The sequence below is a fragment of the Halichoerus grypus genome, chromosome 11, assembly GCF_964656455.1.
Source record: "Halichoerus grypus chromosome 11, mHalGry1.hap1.1, whole genome shotgun sequence".
NCBI lineage: Eukaryota > Metazoa > Chordata > Mammalia > Carnivora > Phocidae > Halichoerus > Halichoerus grypus.
In genome coordinates, this window is record NC_135722.1 from 54,842,895 (window position 1) to 54,865,901 (window position 23,007).

General features: G+C 59.3%; 1 protein-coding gene and 1 long non-coding RNA gene across 4 annotated transcripts in view; one reads left to right on the forward strand and one right to left on the reverse strand.

Annotated features, from left to right (window-relative positions):
* Window positions 1–23,007, forward strand: part of LOC144379449 (uncharacterized) — a 707,761-nt gene that overhangs the window by 618,253 nt on the left and 66,501 nt on the right. The gene's annotated exons all lie outside the window — the stretch shown is intronic.
* Window positions 196–21,128, reverse strand: WNT11 (Wnt family member 11). 3 transcript variants are annotated; one of them, XM_036082835.2, is made up of 6 exons: window positions 20,159–21,128; window positions 16,152–16,332; window positions 8,899–9,134; window positions 7,035–7,312; window positions 4,348–4,640; window positions 196–1,000 (listed from the first exon to the last, which is right to left on the reverse strand). In XM_036082835.2, the coding sequence occupies exons 2-6, from the start codon at window positions 16,232–16,234 to the stop codon at window positions 826–828; spliced, it is 1,065 nt and encodes a 354-aa protein (XP_035938728.1). In that variant the 5' UTR covers window positions 16,235–16,332; window positions 20,159–21,128; the 3' UTR covers window positions 196–825. The 3 variants fall into 3 exon arrangements, with proteins under 3 accessions (XP_035938728.1, XP_035938730.1, XP_077914689.1); XM_036082837.2 differs by having other exon boundaries at window positions 20,051–21,128; XM_078058563.1 differs by lacking the exon at window positions 20,159–21,128 and adding an exon at window positions 16,961–17,193.

The following is a 23,007-nucleotide window of genomic DNA, read 5'->3' on the forward strand; positions in this document are numbered from 1 at the left end:
ACCAAGAGATCTTACGGGGAGATCAGGGCCGGAGCTGGGGGGCTAGGGACATCAATCGGAAGCCGCCTTGCCTGGAAACCCGAGAGTTCACCCGGCCCGGCCCCGGGACCTTCTGAGTTCACTTGAGGAGGCCACAGACCTGAGGGGCGGGCTGGGGTTCTCTCGCCGTTTATTTCATACAGCTGTTTAAAAAGCTTGTTTAAAATAGAGATCATTATATATATTTATTTATATATATATATAAAATATATAAAGAGGAATTGAGGCAAGCCACCCCAAAGAAAAAGCTATGTTTTATAAATATTTCTGTAGCTCCGACATCCCAGAGGAAGAAACAAAACGAAACAACAAAAAAACATTTACAACCCAAGCTAGTGGTTCCATGTGGTGGGCCCAGCAGGCTCAGACCCTGGGGGCAGCCGTGGGGGTCTCAAGGGCAGGGCCTGCAGAACATTCTGATGAGGGCAGGCAGACCCCCCCACTCCCCTCCCGGGAGGTTGGTGTCTCTGGCCGTGAAAGGTCAAGTCCGTACCAGTCCTGCCAACCCCAGGCCCCTGGCTTCTCAGAGCGGCCTGGAAGGCGGCGGGTGGGCCCTCCCGGGCTCCGGCTGCCAGGTTATTTTTAATCTTGTCGGTTTCCTTTGATGTCCCGGCCCTCCTTCCAGGGTGGCCAGGCCTTCTGTCCCCGGCGGCTGCCAAGCGGAGGCCAAGCACAAGCCACCTCCCACGCCTGGCATCTGGGATCCCCAAGCGACCATCCCCGGGGTGTGTCCGGGCCCCTGGTGGGGGCGGGGCTCCGAGGGGCGCGGGCGCGGGCGGGGCGGCGTCACTTGCAGACGTAGCGCTCTACCGTGCGCTCGCAGCGGCGGCACGTGACGTAGCAACACCAGTGGTACTTGCAGTGGCAGCGCTCGACCACGCGGTCCGTGTAGGGGTTGTAGCCGCGGCCGCAGCACATGAGGTCACAGCTGTCGCTGCCGTGGGACGTCTTGTTGCACTGCCTGGGGGGGGGAAGGGGCGGTCAGGGAGTGCCCGCTCCCCGCCCCCCCCGGGGCCCGCAGCCTCCCGCTGCCCTCGGGCTGCCCCCCCCAGCTCCTCTTGTAAGGTGTCTTGCTCTTGCGGGAATTGTAAATAATCCCTTTTCCTGAGAGTACTTCTCACTTTCCCCTAGATTTCTAATAGGCATGTATCAAAATGACGGGAGTGTCTTGTTTCCTTGGAGGTGTCTTTTTTTTTTTTTCTATTCCTTCTACTTCTAAATACTGGAAGGAGCCTCAAACCACTCTAATGATCCTGTCTTCATATCCGTTCTTGAATTATATTGTAACAAATGTAAAGATCGTTTTTACATTGAGAATCCCAGGATAATTCTGGAATAGACAAAACGGCGCTGGAGGCGAGGGCAGAGGCCTGCTCAAGTTCTCACAGGAGTCTGTGGGCAAGCAGGGCTGAAGCTCAGGGGTCCTGAAACCAAGCCTAGCACACGCTCTCCCTACCCTAACGGCAGACAACCCAGAGGCTTGCAGGGGCTGCATATCTTTCCGAATCACACTCCTGTGGGAGAAGACAAGGCAAAGGACCGGACCTAATCTAAGAGGCGAGAACAGATGGAAGGGGTAGGGCTGGAAGCAGGGAGGCCGGAGAAAGAGAGGCTGAGACCAGGGCTGGGAGGAGGCCATGGGGTGGGAAGGGGGGGGCGGTGCACGGAAGGAGAATCAGGAGGTGACGGTGGCCTGCAGGTCGGGGCTGCCAACAGTTCCAGGCGGGAAGGAACAGCGGAAGAACACATGCCCCAGAGGCAGACAGACCTGGGTTCAAGCCCCAGCACTGCCACTTACTGGCCGTGTGAATCAAGGCAAGCCACTTAGTCACTCAACCCCATTTGTGCCCCTCAGCCGTATCCTGGAGGTCTCCGGATGACTCCTCCAGGAAAGGGGGGGAAGAGGGAAGAGTTTCATTTTTATTTCTAGATCCCTGACATGCAATGTTTGAAACCTGGCCTCCAACCCCAGAACCAGACAAGATCTGCAGGGGGCTGGGGAGAGTGGGACTTGGAGAAAGATCCAGGGGCCCAGGGCAGGTTTCATCAGTGCAGAGGCCGCTGAAAGAAACATGACAAGAGGGCTGGGGTTTGGAATGCTGACTGCTGCTGAGGCCTCAGTTCACCAAGCTGGATGTGAGGAGGGCCGCAGGGCACTGTCCCCAGCTAGGGGGCCAGCCTCTAGAGAGGTGCCACCCGTGCACATGCTTCTTACAGTTAACGAAGCTCATTTACCTCCAACCCCTTGTACTTCCAAATCCCCTCACCTAGTAAAGCTCACGTTTCCCCCTCCTCCAGGAAGCCTTCCTTGATGTCCAGGCTGAGCCAGGGCACCTCAAGACTCCCCTCACCCTTGGGCTTTCCTCTGTCACAATCCAACCACTTGTCTCTCCCCCTTCCCTATGCCTGCCAGAGCAGCACGTAATAAACAGACGGGAGAGAGTCTGTGGTTGTAAGCTACTGAGATCTTGGAGGAAAAGCTGACCCACACAGATGTCTGCAAAAGCCCATCTTCAGAGGAACAGCTGAGAGCTGAGCGTGGCAGGCAACCTGGTGGCAAGTGGGAAGGAGGCATTCAGAGGAAGCAAGGGAGGCAGCTGGTGCTGCGGGATGGGGCCTCCTGGTCAGTGGTTTGGGGGCAAGCGGAGTGGGGGGCCCTGGGAAAGCAGAGGCCTGGCAGCCTGGGGGGTGGGGAGGAGAGAGCACCATTGATGAGCCCCTCCCATGGGACTGCCATAGCACAGAGGAGCTGCCCCGTAAGTGTAACTGGCGCTGGCTGGCCACCCCTCTGAGGGGTGTGGTACCCTCTGCATTGCGCAGAAGATGAGGCTGAGCCTCAGAGACGCGAACGCATTCGCTCAAGGTCCCACAGCTAGGAAACCGTGGCGCGGGGGTGGGCACGAGCCTTCCCTCACACGCGCGCGCACACACCTCCCCCCATGGAGCCGGGGAGGCCCTCTGTGTGCTCTGGGCTTTCCCTAGCCTGTCTGGGTTCTAGAACCCTTCTGCCCCCACCCCATCCTCATCACACCCACCCTGGCTGCCTCAGACCAGACTCTCGCTCCTTCCTGTCTCCCGGGCCCGACCTGGTTCCATCTTCACTCCACCCGACCCCCCTCAATCTGGCCTCCAGATGGGAGCCAGGGCCTCCTCGCAGAGCCTGCTGCCCTGGCCTATGAAGGCGGAGCGCCCCCCCAAGCCAGCCCCCCTCTCCTGGAGACGGGAACGGGGGCTGCGGAGGAAGCAAATGCTGGCCGGGCACCAACTATGTGCCAGACCCGTCCTCAGACACCCTCGCTCTGCTTCAATATTCTTTTAACCCCGCAGAACACTAGTTTTGTGGAATGCTATTAGGGGCTCCTTAATAAAAGAGTTCCACAGCCAAACACCTCTGGGAAACGTTGGCTTAGGCAGATCCTTTACTGTGGGATTCCTCTGAGCCTTTAAAATGTTCTCGTGCTTTGCAAATCGCCAAAGAGAATTTCCCACTCACATCTGATTGCAGGACTGTCTCTATTATAGCATCTCGGGACTGACTTTCCCCAGAGCCATCTCCCGGAAATACTGCTGCCCTGAATCCTCACCAGCCCTGCCCGGCACACAGTAGGTCTGCAGTCACCCCGGTTCCCTTTCTTTCTCCTGTCCTGAGCCGGCTTTGGCGGTAGTGATGGGGCCCCAGCCCCGGCTCTGAAACTGGGGCCCAAGGGGAGAGAGAGCTGGGGCCTGGGAGGTGGGCGTGTGCCTGTCAGGGGACATGGGACTCTGTCTGTCCTCAAGCCAGGCCTCCCGCTCCTGGTGGCCCTCTGAAAAGCAGGCGCCCGGGCTCCGTCTCCAGCTCTGTGCAGACTCCCTGCGCGGCTGTGGGCTGGCTACTGAGCCCTTGTGCCTCAGGTCCTTATTTGTCCAACCAGCGGCTTAAACGACATTGACCCTTCACTCACTCACTTGACAAACACTTATGAGGATCTGTCTTCTGTGGGGCAGCTTCTGTCCCTGCCAGCCTCCCAGTGTGGTCCTGTCTATCCCCATCTCCCCCACCAGGGGGAAGGAGGGGGCTCTCACCAGCCTCCACTCCCCAGCGGCCCCTGCCTGAGCAAGGTACAGAGCAGCCCCTCCCAGGAGCTCTGCTGGAGGCCCCCCGGACCCTGGCACCTCTGCTCGGCACTCCTGGGGCCACCTCTCTCAACCGGGCAGGGACTCCATCCCCCAAAGGGCAGCTGAGGTGAGACTCTGTGCCTGGCCTTGCGCTGGCGTGGGGCCTGTCAGCAGAGCCGACCCCTTCCTGCCAGGGCGGCAGCAGGCCCTTACCTGTCTTGCGTCCCATGGGAGCCCACCTTCTCGTTCTTCATGCAGAAGTCGGGTGAGCTCTGCAGATAGACAAGCTCCGAGTCCTTCACAGGCCTGATATCCAGGTCCTTGGGCACCAGGTGCTTGCGGGTGCCCATGGGTCGGTGCACTACCTTGGTGGCCGACAGGTAGCGGGTCTTGAGGTCAGCAGCCACATCCCGAAGCTCCTGCAGCCCCTTCCAGCAGGTGCGGATGGAGCAGGACCCAGATACCCCGTGGCATTTACACTTCATTTCCAGAGAGGCGCGCAGAGCCTGCAGACAGGGGAGGGCGTCGGGCTGGGCAGCCAGAGCCCTCTCCCTGGCCTGCCCGGGGACCCTGCCCCACCCCCACACATGCTGGGTGCTATCAGGGAGTCATTGCCTACTCTGGGCCTCAGGTGAGGGAGCTTTTGGCTCTAAAGCTGGGGACTGTTGCAGGTTCTCAGCTCCTTCCCCAGCCTGGGGGTGGCTGGCAGGGACAGGAAGGGAGTGGCATTTGCAGGGGTAATAGATGTCAAGTGCCCAAATACATAATATGGCTTAATCATCATAACAGTCCTTCATGGAAGGTATCGTTACTTTCCCCATTTTCAAAAGAGGAAACAAAGGCTCCGGGAGGCCAAGTCGCAAGCTCAAGGTTGCACAGCTAGAAAATCCTGAAGCCGGGATCTGAACTCAGGTCTGAAGGCAATTCCAAAAGCCATGGCTTTTAATTGTTCCACGCTTTTCTCTTGCACAAAACTGGGGCTCACTGAATGCTTGTTGGAAGAAAGTGAAAAAAGAGAAGGAAGGAAGGGGAGTAATGAGGAGGGGGGCGGAGGGGGGCAAAGAGGCAGGAGGTAAGTGCATGGGGGCGTACTCCCTGGCCTGGCTGGCCCTTCCCCTCCACTGCCTGGTGACCCCCAGCAGCCCCCCCCCCCCGCCCCAGCCACCGGTCAGCAGCTCTGTCCTACTCTATGCAGGGCAGGCACGTAACTGCTACCTTGCAGAATGGTTGCGGAGGAAAGGGTTTTATGAATTCTAAAAGTCAAATCAACACTGGTTTGAAAAATCAGTCCAATGACTGTGGTGGAGCCGGGAGGCTTGGGCTCTGGAGCTTGGGGAGACTCTAGTCCCGGCTTCCGAAATGACTCTGTCCCATCATCTTCCTTGGGCCTCAGTTTCCCCAGGTGTACCTGAGGAGCATGAGTTAGATAGATGTCTTCTGCAGGCAGTAAAATTTTGCGTTTTAACCCTTGCTTCTTGGCACACAAGACTCGGATCCCTCTGCCCAGGCCAGCCCTCCTGTGCGGACCTGCAAGGTTTATGGATCCCCTGGGCCTACCCCTGCATTAGAAAGATGGGGAAACTGAGGCACAGGGAGGGCAGAGACTTGCCCAAAGTCATTCGGTGAGTTAGTGCAGGAGCTGGTAAGGTCCCAGGGCTCCTCTCCTTCACCAGTGCCAGGAAGTGGGGAATGAGGGAGTCCACTGGGTCTAGAATCTGGAATTGGCTCAGCAAAGCCTGTGAAGAGCACAGGAATGAGGTGAACCCGCCTGCAGGGCACATTCAACCTCCCAAGGGCATCAAGGTACTTTTGAATCATCAAGGACAGGTAACTACTGCTGCAGGCCCCTAGTGTCTCTTGGCCTCAGTTTCCCCAACTGTCCAAACACGGCCTGGACATCCTAGAATCCTTCCATGAGGGAGACCAGTGAGAGAGGAAGGTGAGGATGTGGAGACCTCTGGACATGGAGTCCCACAGACCTGGGCTCCATCGCACCCTGCATCCTAGGCCAAGCCACCTAAGCTCTCTCTGCCCCCCTTGCTGCCTCTGTACAACGGGCCTGCTGGGCCTGCAGGAAAGCGTGAGGAACCATCTGCCCCTGATGCTCCGCCCCTGAGGCCCCCCGCTCCCCGTGTGTAAGGGGTAGCAGCCCCTCCTGCAGGGGGGTTTGTGGACCGCAGGACAGACAACTCATCAGGCACCAGCAGAGCGCTCACAGTGCTCAGAGTGCTATAAAGGGTTGTTGTTTTTTTAATTTTCTAAAAATAAAAAGGTCCATTCCTTCACTTATGCATTCACCCCAACCTTCTGTGGAATGAGGTGAGGAATTAATGAGAAACTGGGAGTAACAGACGTTGGGGGCCATCTGAGTCTGGAGCTGGGTGGGAATCCCCGTTAGGGCCAAGGAGACGACCCCGGAGGCTAAGGCTCTTGCCCCACAGCCCTCCCCACGCCTCCTCCCACACCCAGCCCCGGCCGGAGGCCCCACGGCAGGAGCCTGAGGAACACGGCCGATGGGGACTAGAGCGTACCCAGCCAGTCCATTTTATAGATGGAAACAACTGAGGCCAGAGAGGAAGTGACTTGCCCAACATCACCCAGCCAGTTTAGTGCCAGAGCCAAGGCGGGAACTCGGAGCTCCTGACTCCTAGCTCAGTGTTCCTTCTGCTCCACCCAACATTTTCAATTGAAATCCTGGTGGACCCCCTAGAGGAGGAGGAGGAGCCTGGCAAGCCCCAAGCAGCTGGAAAGGGGAGAGCCAAGGGGGGGCCGGGAGCACATGGGTGTGGGTGGATCAGGGCCCGCCGCCCGCCCCCCACTCCATCAAGGCACACTGGTGGCCCTTTCCTGGCCAACTGGCACAAGCACAACCATCTGGGGTGGGTGGGGTGGGTGGTTACCTGTCTCCCCACTTCACTGTTGTGTAGACGCATCAGTTTATTGGCTTGGGATCCTGTTTTTTTCACCTTCATAGGAGCATCGGAAAACTTGGCCCCCATGAGGAGCCCGTAGCTGAGGTTGTCCGCACATCCTCCCCAGCGGTTCCCGGGCCCGGGTGGCTCACCTGGGACAGGGCCGCAGGAGCAGCCGGGCAGGTCGCCGGAGGTGCAGGCCCGGGCGATGGCGTGGCTGATGGCGGCCGCCGACAGCGCATACACGAAGGCTGACTCCCGGGTCCCTGTGGGGAGGTGCTGGGTCAGCTGGCGCGGGTGACCCGGGGACAGGACCCCACCCAGGCCTGAGGGCCTCCTCCCGAACCCCTGCCTGCCTCGGTGGGGCCGGCAGGGAACAGGGGCTGCAACCAGGGGGAGGACAGCCCTAGGGACATTAATCTGTCGCTTGCCCATTCTCCCACACATACATTAGCTGACTTGGACACTCGCTTGAAAACTCAGCCCCACATCCAGAGGCCCGCACACCCCACACACCCACAGGCGCCTTGCTCCCACACACTCACGATTCTGGATCTGCCCCTGCTTCCCCGCGCTCAGTGTTAGGGGCTACTCTTCAAAGAACTTGTCCCCGAGGGGCAGATGAGTGTGCAAAAAGCCAGCTGTAGGTTGAAATTTGTCCCCCAAAAAGAGAGGGTCAAGTTCTGACCCCTGGTACCTGTGAACATGACCTTATTTACAAACAAGGTCTTGACAGGTGTGATGGAACTAAGATGAGGTCATCCTGGATCACAGTGGGCCCGAATCCAGTGACTGGTGTCCTTACAGGAAGGGGGAATCGTGGATACAGAGACACGTGGTGGGGGGGCCCCACGGGGCAGAAGGAGGGATTGAAGTGACGCATCGACAAGCAAAGGAACACCAAGGCTGCTGGCTGCCACCGAAAGTTAAGAAGAGGCAAGGAAGGATCCTCCCCGGGGCCATCGGAGGGAGCACAGCCCTGCCGGCTCCTTGATTTCAGACTTCTAGCCTCCAGAACTATGGGCGATCCAGTTTTGTTGTTTGAAGCCCCTGTTTGTGGGACTTTGTCACAGCAGCCTTGGGAAACCAATCCGGAGCCCAACGTGCCTCTCCTGTAGGGTGTCCTTGCCTTAGCTCCACACACGTCCCCTCCCCTTCTCAAGCCTCAGTTTGCTTAACTGTAGAATGGGAATGATAATACCTACCTCACAGGCTTCCTCTAGAGTTCAAATAATTTGGGAAGGAAGGAAGCTTTGTCGAGTACTCCACAAACCTTAGCTGTTACCGTTAAGGGGAGACATTAGACCCGCTGGGGCCCTTCTGCCCATCAGAAACCCCCAAACCCACCCCGGAAGGCACCTGCTTCGGACAGTGGGGCCGCTACCTCCCGCTGTGCATCTCACAGCGTCTGCGGTCACATCGGTCTAGAATGACCTGTGCCCGCCTGTCTGCCCGAGGAGGGGGCTCTCCCGCCCTCGTGTTACCGCCTCCCCTCCCAAGAGCCTCCTGGGCCGCATCCACCCTTGCTTCATGCAGCAGGGTACACGTGCATCTGTGCTCCCCCTACACTGGTATATTCACTCACTATGTGCTCACTCACTCATCAGTTCAGGCCTGGATACCCACGTCTGTGACTACTTCAGCCACCCATCCATCCACACCTGTGTTCTTCTCTGTGCGCCCGTCCAACCCCCACCTAGTCACTCACCCACCCATCGCACAGCCATCAACATCCAGCCAGCCAGCCATGAACTCACCCACCCATCCAAACACACATACACGTACGCCTGAATTCGTCCGTCCCCACCTGCGCGCACTCCGCAGGCCCTGGCAGCCCCCGGCGGCTCCCTACCTCTCTCCAGGTCAAGCAGGTAGTTGGGGGCAAGCTCGATGGAGGAGCAGTTCCAGCGCATGTCCGCAAAGGCCCTGCGGCAGGCCTTGGTGACCTCGCGGGCGGCGTGCACGACGGTGCGCATGAGCTCCAGGTTGCTGCGGCAGAGCTGCACCTGCGCAGACACCAGCCCCTCCAGCTGCTTGCAGTGCTGCGTCTGGTTCAGCGCCAGGGCCGCCGGGGTCTTGGACAGCGCCCTGCACACCACCGGAGGGCGACAACCAGTGGGAGGAAAGACGGCGTGAGGGGCCACGGCGCACCTGCCCCTCTGGTCCCAGCCTTCCCTCAGTGGGCTTGGGGGCCTTTGCTGGAAGGAGCCGGGAAGCTAAGACGCACTAAACGAAGACCCTCCAGCTCCCTGTGACCTTGGGCACATCACTGTCCCTCTCTGGGCCAGGCCCTCATTCATAATGTAGGATCACGACCTCCACCCCACCTACGCTTGCTTCACTATCGTTAGCCTAACAATAAACAGTTTCACAGCTCACAAAGCACTCACACCCGCTTCCTCGTTTAGTTCTCGCACGGCTGTGAATTAGGACCCCTTACTCAGCAGCCAACGCCGAGCCCCTGTGTGTGCCGGACGCCGCGCTCCGTGCTCGGTTACCAGTCACCTCAGAATCCATGCCGTTACCTGAGCACTTACTAGATGCACAGTCTGAGTTAGGAGCTCACCATACATCCCTTCGTGTAATTACTAAAGTCATTTATTGGGCTGTAAAATCCCACACACATGCAAAGAATTTATTAAAGGATTAAGGAGCCACTCAATTTTGTGATAAATTAGACTTGGCCATGAACTTGCTGTGTGCCCTTAGATAAATCACTGTCCTCTTCTGGGCTTCAGTGTCTGTACCTGTAAACTCTATTTCCCAGAATCGGTTCCAGTGAGATACTCTGAAAAACGGGATCCATGCATAAGCACATCTGGGGAACCTGATATACTCTGTCCCCCTTTGGAGAGTAATTGAAGCACATTCACATTTTAAAGGCCCTGCCTGAGAAGTCCCACAGCAAAGCAACAGGCTTGGTTCTGTTTAACTCAGGAGGTGGCTAAGCAAAAAGCCCTTTGTTTGAGAAACGCTGACCTCATCCATGCTTTGGGAAATGTTGGCCTGGGGGTCTCTATGAACCCTGGTAACGTTATAACACTGAGGAGCTTCCCAGATCCTGGCTCTAGGTACTGGGGTTGCAAGGCTCCAGGACCAGGGGTGCATCCTGGATGCACGTTTCTCCCAGAGCCTTCTCCAGGGAGCAGGCTGCATGAGGCAGCACCTACTCTAAGTGCAGGCTACAGGGACCCCAAGAGCCTTAAAGCGTTCTGCATAGACTCATCCCCTGCCCCAGACCCAGCTGGCCCTCAGCAGGCCAGCAGAAACTCTAGAGGAAGCACGGCGGGGAAGGGGGGGATGGGCCAAACTGCAGCTACAGTGCTGCCGCCGCCCCCCCGCCCCCCCCCCCCGCTTGCTACGAGCACCACAGTCCTCATCCAGGGTCAGGGCTGAGACCTAGTGAGGCCAAGATCCCAGAACCCCCCACCTGAGATCCCAAGGGACATAGCAACGTGCTAAAGAACAGCACAGGCTGGGGTAGACTCCTGGGTCTGTTGTTCTCCCTTGTGACCTTGAGCAAGTCACTTGGCCTCTCCTAGGCCAGCAACCTCTCAGCACTACCTGGGGGGGTAACTCGGTGGGCCTCATGTGCTCTGCCCAGGGCTGACACACCCGCTCAGTGCTCAGGGAGGGAAGCTACTATAGTCACTGCCCTGGTGGTCTTCTCCTACTTGTGCCCACTTAGTCAAGGTCCCCCAGACCTGTGCAGTGTCTCGTCCTTGTCCCTGGTGTGCTGTAACATCTGGCCATACCAGACTCCTGGCTCCTCTGATGGGGGACTGCCCTACCACCATGCCTTTGCCCAGGAATACCTTTCCCCTTGCTCCTGTACCTAAATGAATAAATGAACTTGATCTACTTGTGGAAGAAATATTTACTAAGCACCAACTCTTCCTGAACTCATTTGGTAATGAACACGACACAGATCCTTTCCTCAAGGAGCCCCAAGTCTAATGGCTACACAGACCCATCCACAGTTATAAGGCAATGACCCCGATGTTCCAGCTCGTGGGCTGGCCCAGGGAAGAGCCCAGGCTTAGGGCACAGCTGTGTGACACGGGTAAGTTACCCAACCTCTCTGGGCCTCATGGTCCTCATCTGTTATAGGAAAATGATAATTTCCACTTCAAAAGGTGAGGGCAAGACTTTAATAAGATAATGCATATAAAACATCTGGAACATTCATACATGGGATTGCCTCTGCTTATTGCTGGGTGAATCCTGGACCAGAGATTCAAAGACCTGGGTTCTCGCTCCAGCTCTGCCCTCTATGTGCTGTTCATCTTGGGCAAATTGCTGCTCCTCTCGGAGCATCACCTACAAAACGGGAACTCCTAGAGGTCTTGGAGGGGCTGAGAGGGATACTAGGAGCTACATTAAGTCCTAATAAGTCAGTTTCCCCCTGCCTCTCACTCTCCGCCATCTGCCCCACCCATCCTACAACTCCAAAGTAGAGAAAGCAGACCCAGGACAAGTGGGCCCGGCCTGATGTCTGCAGTCCGGCTGGTACGACCCAGCCTCAGATCAATCGTGGCTATCTAGGGCCCCCTCTCCTCACTGCTACCTCCGGCCCATCCCTACCCTCCAAACTACGAGCAGGGAAATGTCTGGTGTATTTGGATGCAGACCTTAGGCATGGTTTCTTGACCTACACGGAGCCATCCGCTCCTCCCTGGCCCTCTGAGCCCCAGAGGCCTGTCTAGGCCGGGACCCCTCAGGGAATCTCTGGTCTGGATTCCTGCAGCCTAGACCGGGTGAGGTGTGGCCAGAGAGAGGCAGAGGCCATCCCTGCAGCCTGTTTCCTGGTCGCTACAGCCCGCCACCTGCACCAGCGAACACTGCCCACACACGCAGACGCACTACCCACGGAGGCACGGCACCCCCCGCTGGCAGGGCTTCTCGCTTCCCGGCCCATCCCCTGCTCACAGAGGGGTCAGCCTGGGAGATGACTACCGCCTGCCCTTTGTACAGGGGCGCTCCGGGGCCCGGATGCCCCACCTTCAACCAGCGCCATCCTCCCGTAGACCCTGGCCTCTCCTTCCTGGGCCCCCTCTCTGCTGGGCTGGGGGCTGCCCACACTCAGCCTGTCCCGAGCCCGCTCTGCCCTTCATCCTGGCCCGACTTTCTTCCTTCCCCTCCGCGCCAGTTTTCTGTTTCACAGTGGGAAGGGTGATAGGAGATATTCGAGAAAATCCCTGGCACAGCCCCAGGGAGCACGCAGTGGGCACTCAGGCAGTGAGGATGCCTTCCTAGTCCTTGCCCTGGGTTCCTGCTCCAGCCCAGCAGTGGATAATGAAGGCCCAGGCTTTTCCGGGGAAGCTCAGCACTACCAATTCCTGAGTGCCACGTGCTTTGGCCCCAAAGTTCAGGGCGCTCTGTGCTCCTGGCCTGGGGACCTGGGCCACTCTAGGTATCCATCTGTCCCACTCTGAAGTCACCCAGCCTCCACTTCCCCAGCTGGGGGTGAGAAGAGGTGCTAGGAGGGAAACCCCAGTGAGGACCCCCCAAGATGAGGCTCGGACCGCCAAGGAGGGCAGAGGACAGATAGGAAGCATCCTGGAGAGCCTTGGTGGGCGAGGAACTGCTGGAGAGAGTGGGGCAGACGGCGCGGCCAGCCGCAGCACACAGGCCGGGAGATCTGGAAGCAGGGGGCAGCGGATTCCACCCCTTCGGAGAGCAATGCGGTCATCTGGTAATTAGAGGTAATGACCGTTTCTAACTAAGTCCCCCTCGGGGAGGTAATCAAGGATTAGGGCAGGAGGCGGGGGAGTTACCTGTCTGGACATCTCCTCTGGCTTACCTCGCTGCAGCAGACCCCTAATTGAAAACATTTTGGTTTATCAGGGGATGGGGACATGGGGGAGAGGGTAGGAGAAAGGACAGAAGGGAACAGAGCTCACAAGCAAGGCCTGTGCCAAGGGTACCACTGTGGTGGCCAAGGTCTCTCTCATCTGGGAGTCGAGGGTTCTCCTGGGAGTGGCTCGGGGCCGGACACCTGGGTTTCAGCTCCAGCTCAGTCACTCAACCAACATGCGACCTTGGGCAAGTCACTGGCCCTTCCTGGGCCTCAGTGTCCCCATCTCATTGTGCAAGTGGGGACACCGAGGCCAGGAGAAGGGCAAGGCCTGCCCAGACGTGTACACAGCCAATCAGGCAGAGCCAAGCCAGAACCCAGGCATCCCAGATCCCAGGCTAGAGCTCTTTCAGTCCCATTTTAGAGATGAGGAAACTGAGACTCAGAGAGGCAGAAGCTATTAATTTGCCTGGGGCATGGCTCGTGGCTAATGGACTGGCAAAGCTCAGGCTGAGGCCCAGGTTCCCAACAGGTGGGCATTCTGGGCCACCGAGCCACATCTGGTTTCAATTTCTGTGTCAGATGCCCCTTTCACCTTCAGCTCCCTTTCCGAAGCCCAGGGCAGCAGGACCCCCGGGGACAACCCCGGGACATCTGAGTCTCTTGGGTGAGCCCCCAGCCTCCCGGTCCCACTGTACACTTCCCTATTTCCAACTGTCCCATGGCCCCCTGCGACCAAGAAGCCACGGAGCCAGACCCCCTAACTCCACATCCTGCCTCTGCTGCCTACTAACTATGACACCCTATGAGTTAGGGGCCCCTCGCGCCTCCATCTCCTGCTCTGTTCAACGGGGGTGACAGCAGAACCCACCTCCCATGCTGGTCGGGAGATTCAAATGAAACAATATACATAAAGTGCTCAGAACAGGGGCACCTGGGTGGCTCAGTCAGTTAACCGTCTGCCTTCGGCTCAGGTCATGATCTCAGGGTCCTGGGATCGAGCCCTGCATCGGGCTTCCTGCTCAGTGGGGAGTCTGCTTCTCCCTCTTCTCCTCCCCCCTCCATTTGTGCACACTCTCTCTCTCTCTCTCAGAACAGTGCTTGGCATGTAACAAGGCCACAGCCACACACATACACACACACACAGTTGTTATGCTTAAACTCCACTCCTGTCTCCCCCTATATGTTCAGCTCCATCAAGAGTTTAACCACTATCAAGGGGTTTGGCTGAATGGAGCCCATCTGCCTGGTTTCTGATCCCACAGCCACCATTCACTAGCTGTGTGACCTTGGACCAGTAACTGAACCTCTCTGTTCTTTAGTTTCCTCATTTGTAAAATGCTAGTGGTAAGAATATCACCTACCTCATGAGAGTATTATCAAACTTAAGTGACTAAAGCTCTTGGAACAGAGTCTGAGGATTTACGAGTGGGCTCCTATAACTCCTGGTTTCTCTGTTTCCCCACTGGGCACTGTCCTGCCTCTCTGCTTTCCTCCCTGCTGTTCCTCCTGCCGAGACGCCTGCTTTGCATTCCATCCTTGGCCATCGAAATCCTACCTACCCTTTGAAGCCCAGCCCAAAGTCACCTCCCTTAGATGGGACTAACCGCTCCTCCTCTGGGCTCCCACACTCCCTCTCCTAGGACGCAGCCCAAAGTCCACTTTGCATTTTTACACGTCCATCTCCCCCAAGGGGAGGAGCTCCCGTAAGGCAGACACTGAGTTGTATCCATTTTTGCAGCAGCCCAAACTGTGCAGTGGGGATGGCATGGGTGTTGGGCTTAGCTAGCCATCTATTCCAGGCCCTCCCCGGCCACATGCCACATGGGGGCCCGTGCAAGCCACACACTTGTCAGAGCCTCGGCATTCCTGCTGTGGTGTGGGAATGGTAGCAGCATCCCCCCCAGTGCTCTAGGAGCAAGCCTCGTTCTTGGCCTCTGACACTCCTAGTGCTCTTTGGCAAATCATTCCCGGCTCGGGACCTCAGTTGCCTTATCTGTGAAATGGTGTGGTGGGTAAGGAGGGCTTGGACGCTCTGATCAGAGGGTCCCACCAGCTGGCACAGTGCCAGGCACCCGCAGTAGAAGGTGGCTGACGTCTCACAAAACTAATCAGAAGCAGCTGAGAAGAGCCACTGAGCCCAGGCTTCTTGCAAACAAGAAATGCTAGAAAGAAGATGGGGTCCCCCTTCTGAATCACCAATTAATCGATAACTCAGCCCCAGGAGGGGCAGGGCCAGTGAACTCAGGACTGTTTGCGGGCGGCCCAGCCACAATGGCCCTGTCTTGCAGCTAATCCAAGAACCTTCCTCATAGCCCCTCCCCAGCTCCCATAATCTGTCCCTGCCTGTCTTATCTTCGTGGCTCCCTCTCCACGCCCAACTCTAGACCTGTCCTGTCCTGGACGTCCCCTCCTCCCCACTGGCCCCACCCGCCGAAGTCCCAGAGACTCCTCAAGCCCTACCTAGGGCCACCAGGGCTCACAGATCACCCCGGGGGGCCCAGGTATGTGCCCCTCACCAGGTAGTCTCCCTCCCCCCGCCCCGGGACCCCACACCACCACCCTGGTCACTGCTAGAGCGCCTGGGAGTTATTTACGGCCTGGGCTTCTCTCCTCCAGCCGGGAGGGCCGCTCCTCCAGGAAGGGGCTGGGTGTTACTCCTCTCTCCGCCCCCCTGCACGGCCCACAGCCCTGCACAGAGCCGCACTCCCTTCTGCGGGAGGGAAGAGAGCCTCTGTCTCCCACCTACCGGTCCATTAATAATTTCTAGCTAAAGGAATACCCTTCCCATGTGCACAGCATCTGAGCCGCTTCTCATCCGATCTGAGTGAGCTAGAGACTCCTTCCCTCCTTTGACAGAGGACACTGAGGCTCCCCGAGGTTGAGTGACACTTCCCCAAGGTCACCCAGGTGGAGGGGTCAGGAGACTGAGGAGGAAACGTGATATTGAGCAGGCCCGCGCGCAGGGGCACAGACCCTCCTGATTGGGCCCCTTGACCACACTGTCTTTTTCCATCCGCCCCTGTGGAGGTCTTGCGCGACGCTCAGCCGCACGGACCGGGCAATTCTGTCGCTCCGCACGCCCTGTCTCGCTCCTGTCTCACAACCCTCGGGGAGGGAAGGACAATATTTTACAGAGTAGGAAAAGGAGGCTTAAGAAGAGTGACTTGCCCAGGACCCCCAAGCCAACTTCTGCTCCCGGGTCTGGGCACGCTCACCCGACCCCCAGGGTGCCCCCTTCACATTAGCCGCTGCCCCCAACCGTCTGTCCCACAGCCCGACTGCGTAGACGCGAGGTCCCCACTTACAGCCATTTGATGCCGTAGCACACGCCGGTCTGGAGCGCCAGGGCGAAGAGGAGCGCCTCGCAGACCCGCGGCCGCGCCCTCATGGTCGCGCGCCACGCGCGCTCGGGGGTCGCACCCCGGAGGAGCTGCACCGAAGTCCCGCCGCGCGCGGCCACCGCCGCTCGTCCTGCGCGCACACCGCCTGCAGTCGGGGAAAGCGGAGGCGGCGGGTTAAGGCGGCGCGCAGGGCGGGGGCCGCCGGGGGGGGGGCGTTTTATTCAAATTACAAAGGAGGGGTCCGGCCCGGGAGGCCGAGCGCGCGGCGGGCGTCGCCTCCCGCCCCGCACAGCCCCGGGACGCCGCAGGCGTCTGGCTCAAATTAGGTGTCGCCCGAGCGCGGCCGAGGGCGTGTCCACCTAGCGCGGCCCCAGGCTGGGATCCAGGCTGCCGGCGGGCAAGGAAAGGGGCGACTGGACCAGAGACCGAGAGAGAGGGAGACGGGCGGTCAGAGACCGAGGCAGAGGGAGCAGCCGGGCACAAACTGACCTCGGGAGGGACGGAAAGGAAAGGAGGAAGGGGATCAGGGCCGAGGCCGGGCACGCGCGCGCGAGCAGATGGCGGGCCCAGGGTCTGCGTTATCTCCAAAATATTAAATACTAGTGAGTAGGGAGGGCCTTGGCAATTATCCTTCCCCGCTGGGCCTCAGTTTACCTCCTCTGTAAACTAGGGACACAACTGTGATTCGATCTGGGATTCAGACACAATTCGCCTTTTATAAAGGAAGTTCATGATCGCATTTGCTCCTCCCAGCAACCCTGTGAGATAGGTACCATCACTGCCCCCATCTCACAGATGAGAAATCTGAGGCCCGGGGATGTGGAAGGGCGTCGTTTATCCAGTGAGCGGCAGGTCCATGCCCCGTGTTCTACTCCCAGGTGTCCTGTGAGTTCGCTGATGGTCAGAAGACTAGGAAATAGGGGCTTGCTCTGGGCATCAGTGAAGGGGAGGATGAGAAATGAAATGACAAAGGTCTTTGTACAGTGGTCCCGAGTCTTCAAGTCCCCGCCTAGTCCCCGCCTAGCCCGCACCAACCCCCCCCCCCCCCCCCCCGCCCCGGCCTTTGGAGTGTCTGCTGGTGCCCAGGCCGGACAGCCTGGCCAAGGCTAAGCAGTACTCACGGGACCGGCGCGAAGCCGCCTCTGGCCGCCAGGGGGCGTCCTGGGGCCGCGGAGCGAGCGTTACCCCGCCCGCCCGCAGGTCGCAGGGCCGCTTCTCGGGCTTTTTTCTTTTTCTTCATCTTTTTTTTTTTGGTCTTCCCTCTCTTCATTCTCACCTCATTAACTCCCTTCCCAGCTTCTCCCAAATTTACCAACACCTGGCGTTCTCCCGGCGACAAACACAGCTCTCCAGCCCCTCTCCCTCTCCCCTGGGGAGGAGCAGAGACAAAGAAAGAGATTCCTTTCTAAAGGGCTCGGGGAGTTTGAAAAGGAGGCGCTCGCCTTACAGGGGGCGCTTGAGCGGGAAGGGGGCGTTCTTATCTGGCCTTGTGAGTTTGGGCGAGCCCTCCACCACCCCCACGCTGTTTCCCCTTCCATGAAACAAGGGCCTGGACTTGACCGCACATCTCCCGAAGTCTTTCAAGCCTCCCAGGAGCCTGCGGGTCTTTGAGCTCCCCTCTCTGCCTGAGTTTCCACTGTTACGAATACCTGTGTAGTGTGTGCGTGTACGTGTGTGCCTTAAGCACACACACAGATTTGAAACCGCACTGTTTTCTGAAGGCTTGCGGCATAACCCAGAAGGCAGGGAGAAAACCCTGAATTACGTTTCTTTTTCCTCCTTCCCAGTCTCCCGCTAGGCGCCTAACACGGAGGCGCTCACTACAAACGTGCCGAGTCCAAGGCTAGGGGTCTCAGCGGGGTTCTCAGTGTAACTGAGCCCCCTCCTTCCACCCAGCCTGCATCCAAAACCTTTGTCTTTATGGCCCTGAAAGTTTGCCACACTCCTGAGGACGAGAAGTATATCGGCTGGATATGGGGGGGAGGGGAGAGGATCAAAACTCCAGCCACCGTCTCTTTTCGCCCCCACCCCGTCCCGAAATGTGGGCTCTCCCCCCCAACACCCCCCGCCAGGCGCCCTGCATTCCTGAGTGGGGAGGAGGAAGGGACTGCACGCGGACGGAGGAGAGTGCGGACTCACAGCGGGGAATCCGTGTCCAGCCCAACTCGCCCAGAGACAGGAGGGGCCGCCCTGGTCACAGCAAACGGGGACCCAGGCCTACAGCTACTCCAGGCTTTTTCTGAGAGGCCCGGTGGTCCCGAGCTTCTCACTCCACCACCCCTGCACGTCGCCGAGAGAGCCTGGCCCCCTGAGTCCTGGAGGATTATTCCTGTCCTGTGTAAGAGAGTCCAGGACAGCGGCGCGGGCTGCTGGGTCACCCTCAGCCTGCGCCCTGTGGGTCAGGGCGCACTCGCCTCCCGGAGCCCCCGGCCCGCCAGGGGGCGCTACGCCGGGGTTCGAGGTGGCATCCGCAGCTGCCTCCGGTGCCGTGGGACTTTGGGCAAGTCCCCTCCTCTTCCTGGGCCCCGGTGTCCCCGTCTGGGAATGGGATGAGGCTAAGTGCCCTCTCCGCGCTGGTCGTTCTATAAGACATCCACTTGCCGCGGTCCGCCCCGAACTGCTCGACCCCTTGCTTCAGGCCCCAGCGCGGAAGCTCCCGTGGGGCCAGGCGCGTAGTGGACCCGCGTCAAAGCGCAGCGTCTTTGGGAGAGACAAGCTGTCCCTTCCTCCCCCCGCTGGGGTTAGGGCCCAAGCTCCGCTGGCAGCTGGCGAGAGAAGGGGCCTCCCGGGCTGTGCTCCGTGAGCTCAGTAGCAGCAACCCGCTCCAACAGGTGGTTGTAAGGCTTGGGCTCTGGAAGTCCTTGGAAACGCCGCCGCTAGGGCGGCCGCCCCTCTGAGTCAAGCCGGCGGAGCCACGCCGGGCCTCACCTACCGGGATGAGCTCGCACTGGGCCGGGAGCGGGCACCGCGCTCGGGGTCGAGTGTCCACGCCGCGCGCAAGGTCGGCGCGGGCCGGGCCTGAAGCCTCGGGCTGCGCAGCTGGCAGAGCGGACCCTGCGAGCCGGTGACGCCAAGCGACCGCTTCAAGGTTACCTGCGACGCGAAGCTAGGCCGGGCCCACAACCCGGCTTTGACCCCAGCCGGGAGTCTTGCGAAATCTGTCTGCTAGGCTGCGAACGATGCGCCGGGTCACCCGCGAGACGGGTTATTTTGGAAATGGGAAGGGTGGGGTGGGAGAACGCGGGGCACCTTCTGCCACCCCTCTGGAGCCGGACCCTGAGAGCCTAAGGACCCTCAGGGTCACGGAGATACCTCAGCACCAGGAGGTGGGGGGTGTGGGCTCGTGCGAGAGCTCAGCCAGATGTTCGCGACGGCTCCAGATGTGCCTCCGGTCCCGGGACAGGACTCTCCTCCTCCCCACCCCCCGGCCTGGAGCTCAGGTCTGTAAACAAAGTCCCAGTTCTCCCCCTTCCCCGCTGCCTCGGGGAGTCGGTCTCAAAGCGAGGCGTCCGCCCCATCCCCACCCCACCCCCAGTTTGGTAGGAGCTGCCGTAGGTCTCTGCCTTTGGCCACCCTCTCCCGCCGCGCCACACACACCCTCTTGCCCAGCCGCACGATCCAAGTCCCCCACCCCCGGGATGGCTCGGGCATGACCTCATTCGCGGGCCGAGTGGGAGGAAGAGGGTCGAATCGGGGGAACGGGGCCGGGAAGGCTGGCAGCGGCCCGCACAATCGGCACAACCCACCTCCAGCATACGGGCCGGGAAAACCCGCGCCCCCCAGGCCCCCGCGGCTGCGCTCCTCCAGGGGATTCCTCGGAGAACCGCACAGAGGAGGTGTGGAGGAGGACTTGATGTGCTTACCCGCGAGTCGGCGCCCTCCGGGGTCGCGCCGTCCCCCTCGGACTCGGACGCCCCCGCCCTAGCAGGTCCCCGCTGAGCACCGGCGCGCTGCCCGCGGCCACCGCTCACCTCCTGGGGCGCTCGTCGGGCGCGCCCTGAGCGCCCCGCTGCCCCGGCCGGCGGTGGAGCGGCTAGCGCGGCCCCCAGCGGCCCCGAGCGCCCTCCGGGCTGGGCAGGCGGCGAGGGCGCCCTCTTCGCGCAGCGGCCGCAGAAGGACGCCCGGGATCCCGGCGCACGGCGGCCGGCTCCGGTTCCGCGAGGACCGCCTGTAGCGTGGACTCAGGCTGCAGGGGGCTGCGCCGGGCTGTCGGGGCCTGCGCTCGCCCGCTCGCCCGAGCTCTCTTCCTCGCGCCGCACGCTCTCCGGCGCGGGCTGCGCACTCTGCTTTATAAGGCGCGGGCAGACGCTTTGATCCGCCCACGTCAGCGCGCCGAAACCCCACCGGGTGGCTCGGGCCGCGCGCGGGGGGCGGGGGCGGGGTCCCCGCGGACGCCACGGACCCGCGGCGCCGGCAGCACAGACGACTTCGCACCCTGTTGAGTTACAAAGGGGAGGACTTCTTAACTGTGGCCGGTGTTTAATAAGCGTGCCTGCGGCCAGCCTACTGCGGACCTGCGGTGCGTGCGGCCCAGGTAGGGCAGGTTTCTAAAGCTCGCAGCCCGCCGAGCAAGGAACCTCAGCCAGTCCGCTTGGACAGAGGAGGAAGCCAGGCTCACAGGGAAGTCCCGCTTGGGTCTCAGCCTGGAGCCCGGCGGCTATCACGAGGTGCTCGTCTTGCAGCTCGGTTACTTGAGGCGTCGGGGGTCCCGAGGACTGCGTTGGCGTCCCAGGACGTCCTTCGAAGGGTCACCTCTCTAGTCCTCTGGTTCCGGTTCTGGAGAAGGGATCCGCCATCCCAAGCTTTCTGCGGAGAAAAGGAGCGAGAGCGCGCTGCCCTGTGAAGCGCGCTGTAAACCTGAAGCCCAAGAAGGCAGGCGGTCCAGCCTCTGGGGTGACTGTGGGGAGTTTTCTGGACACCTTGCCTCCTGTCCCCGGGGAGGGGGAGGGGTACCAGCGGATAACTGGGTTTTAGAAACTAGTTAGGACTACAGAGGTGCTTCCCATCCAGCATGGAGCCCGCCTGGGGCTAGGGCTGTGTTTCTGAGGCAACTCCCCTGGGACTGGTTAGGTGAGTGCCCATCCCTCTCCTCACACACCCCTTGGCCTTTCTGGCTGACGGTACACCCCCCCTCTCCCATTTCTAACTTGCTGAGTCAGGTGCTGAGGTTTCCGTGGCTTCTCTTTGCCCCAATGCCAGGGGCCTCAGTCCCAAGCATAATCTCAAGGATAATCTAGTTCATTAGTAGAAGAGAGATATAGACTTAGTGACAAGGGGCTTGCCTCAGGTCCCTAAAACACCCGGTACACTTTTGTCCATCCTCTGCAGCCGTCCACCAAGTGGCCCCCATAGGCTGCCCCGCCCTGGCTGCAGGTACGACCACCTACACACACATCTGGGCCCACAGAGCCCACCGCAGGCTCTTGGCCATACAAACACCCTCTGCACGTGACACAGGGCTGGGACATATCACCCCACAAATGGTCACAACACACTCAGGAGATACTTGCACACACCATATGCCCACACACACTCAGTAGCAGATACAGGGGAAATGGCCATATACATCTTCAAGATGAGGCCGAACACATGACTGCCCCCATCCTGTTCGTGCACACATATGTGCTTCCTTGCACACAGTGAGGATGCACACGCAGCTTCCAAGCGTGCCACACCAAATGCACATATACTCCTGCATAGAGTCATAGGAATGTCCTTGTGAACACAGGCTGGGACACCCCCATCTCCTCTCCCAGAGCATTAGGGTCAGTAAAAGCTGTGGGAGGCTAGGGGTTATAAAAGCTGCAGGAAGGTAGTGGGGCTTTGGGTGGGGTGTCTAGAAAGGGGGCGGGGAGAGACAAGGCTGCTCCAACTAAGAGGCATCCAGACTGCCCTTAGCTCTCCCACCCCAAGGCACTCTGGCCACCACAGTCAGAGCCATTCCAGGTGGCCTCTGTCCAGTTAGGATGCACCCTCCTCTGGGTCTTTCTGCTTAGAAAGAAGCTAAATGAGTTGCCTGCAAACATTTGCATAAGCGGTCCTTCAGCCAGAAATCTCCTTCTGGCTCCCAGCTAGAGTAGAAACAGAAAGCATTTTGGAGTCACACACACTTGGGCTCCAATAGTGATTTTGCCCTATTTTATTTTTTAACAGTGTGATCTTGAGCAAGTTGCTTAAACTCCCCGAGTGTTAGTTTCCTCATCCATAAAATGGGAATAATGCAATCCCATCAAATCTATATCCTTCAAGATGGGATTAGTATCCCCATTTCATAGATATGGAAGCTGAGGCTCAAAAGGGTGGGGCTGGCAAGTGTTGGAGCTGATATCTGAACCTGGATCTTTCTGGCTCAGTGCGCACTATAGCTGATGGCCCCTATTGAATCGAATGCGAGGATCCTGACTTCCCACTGTCTGGATGGAGTTGAGGGAATCCAGGAGAAAGTCCCAGAATTCCTGAAGCACAACCCTGAGCCCTCCTGCCCCCCCCCCACCCCCCATACTCAGCTCTATCAAGACCCAGGCATTAGCTAGGGCTGAAAACCTTGCCCTGGGAGGTGAGGGGAGGCATGAAGTGGAGGCAAAGCCCTGGATTCGGAGTCAAGGGAGGCCCAGGGCAAGAGTCTGCCCCTCCCTGTACCCCAGGCTCCCCATTTGTATAAGGGGAGTAGTTTACCACCTCAGGCATTCTGGGATTCTCAGAGACACTTGTGAGAAAAAACTTTTTTCATCTTTAGGACCAGCTGAACTCACCCCTTCCCTTTCCCTCCTCCTTCCTTCTGTCCAGGGGCTCCTCAAGGGAGCTGGGCCGCCTGGGTTGC

What these genes read in the sequence shown, in the direction of transcription:
- WNT11 (XM_036082835.2), bottom strand. Translation starts at nt 16,234, where the DNA reads ATGAGGGCGCGGCCGCGGGTCTGCGAGGCGCTCCTCTTCGCCCTGGCG. An exon ending in ACAGTGAAGTGGGGAGACAG is followed by an intron (nt 4,641 to 7,034) that starts GTAACCACCCAC and finishes CCCTGTCTGCAG; the next exon opens with GCTCTGCGCGCCTCTCTGGA. An exon ending in TCCCATGGGACGCAAGACAG is followed by an intron (nt 1,001 to 4,347) that starts GTAAGGGCCTGC and finishes TCCCCCCCCCAG; the next exon opens with GCAGTGCAACAAGACGTCCC.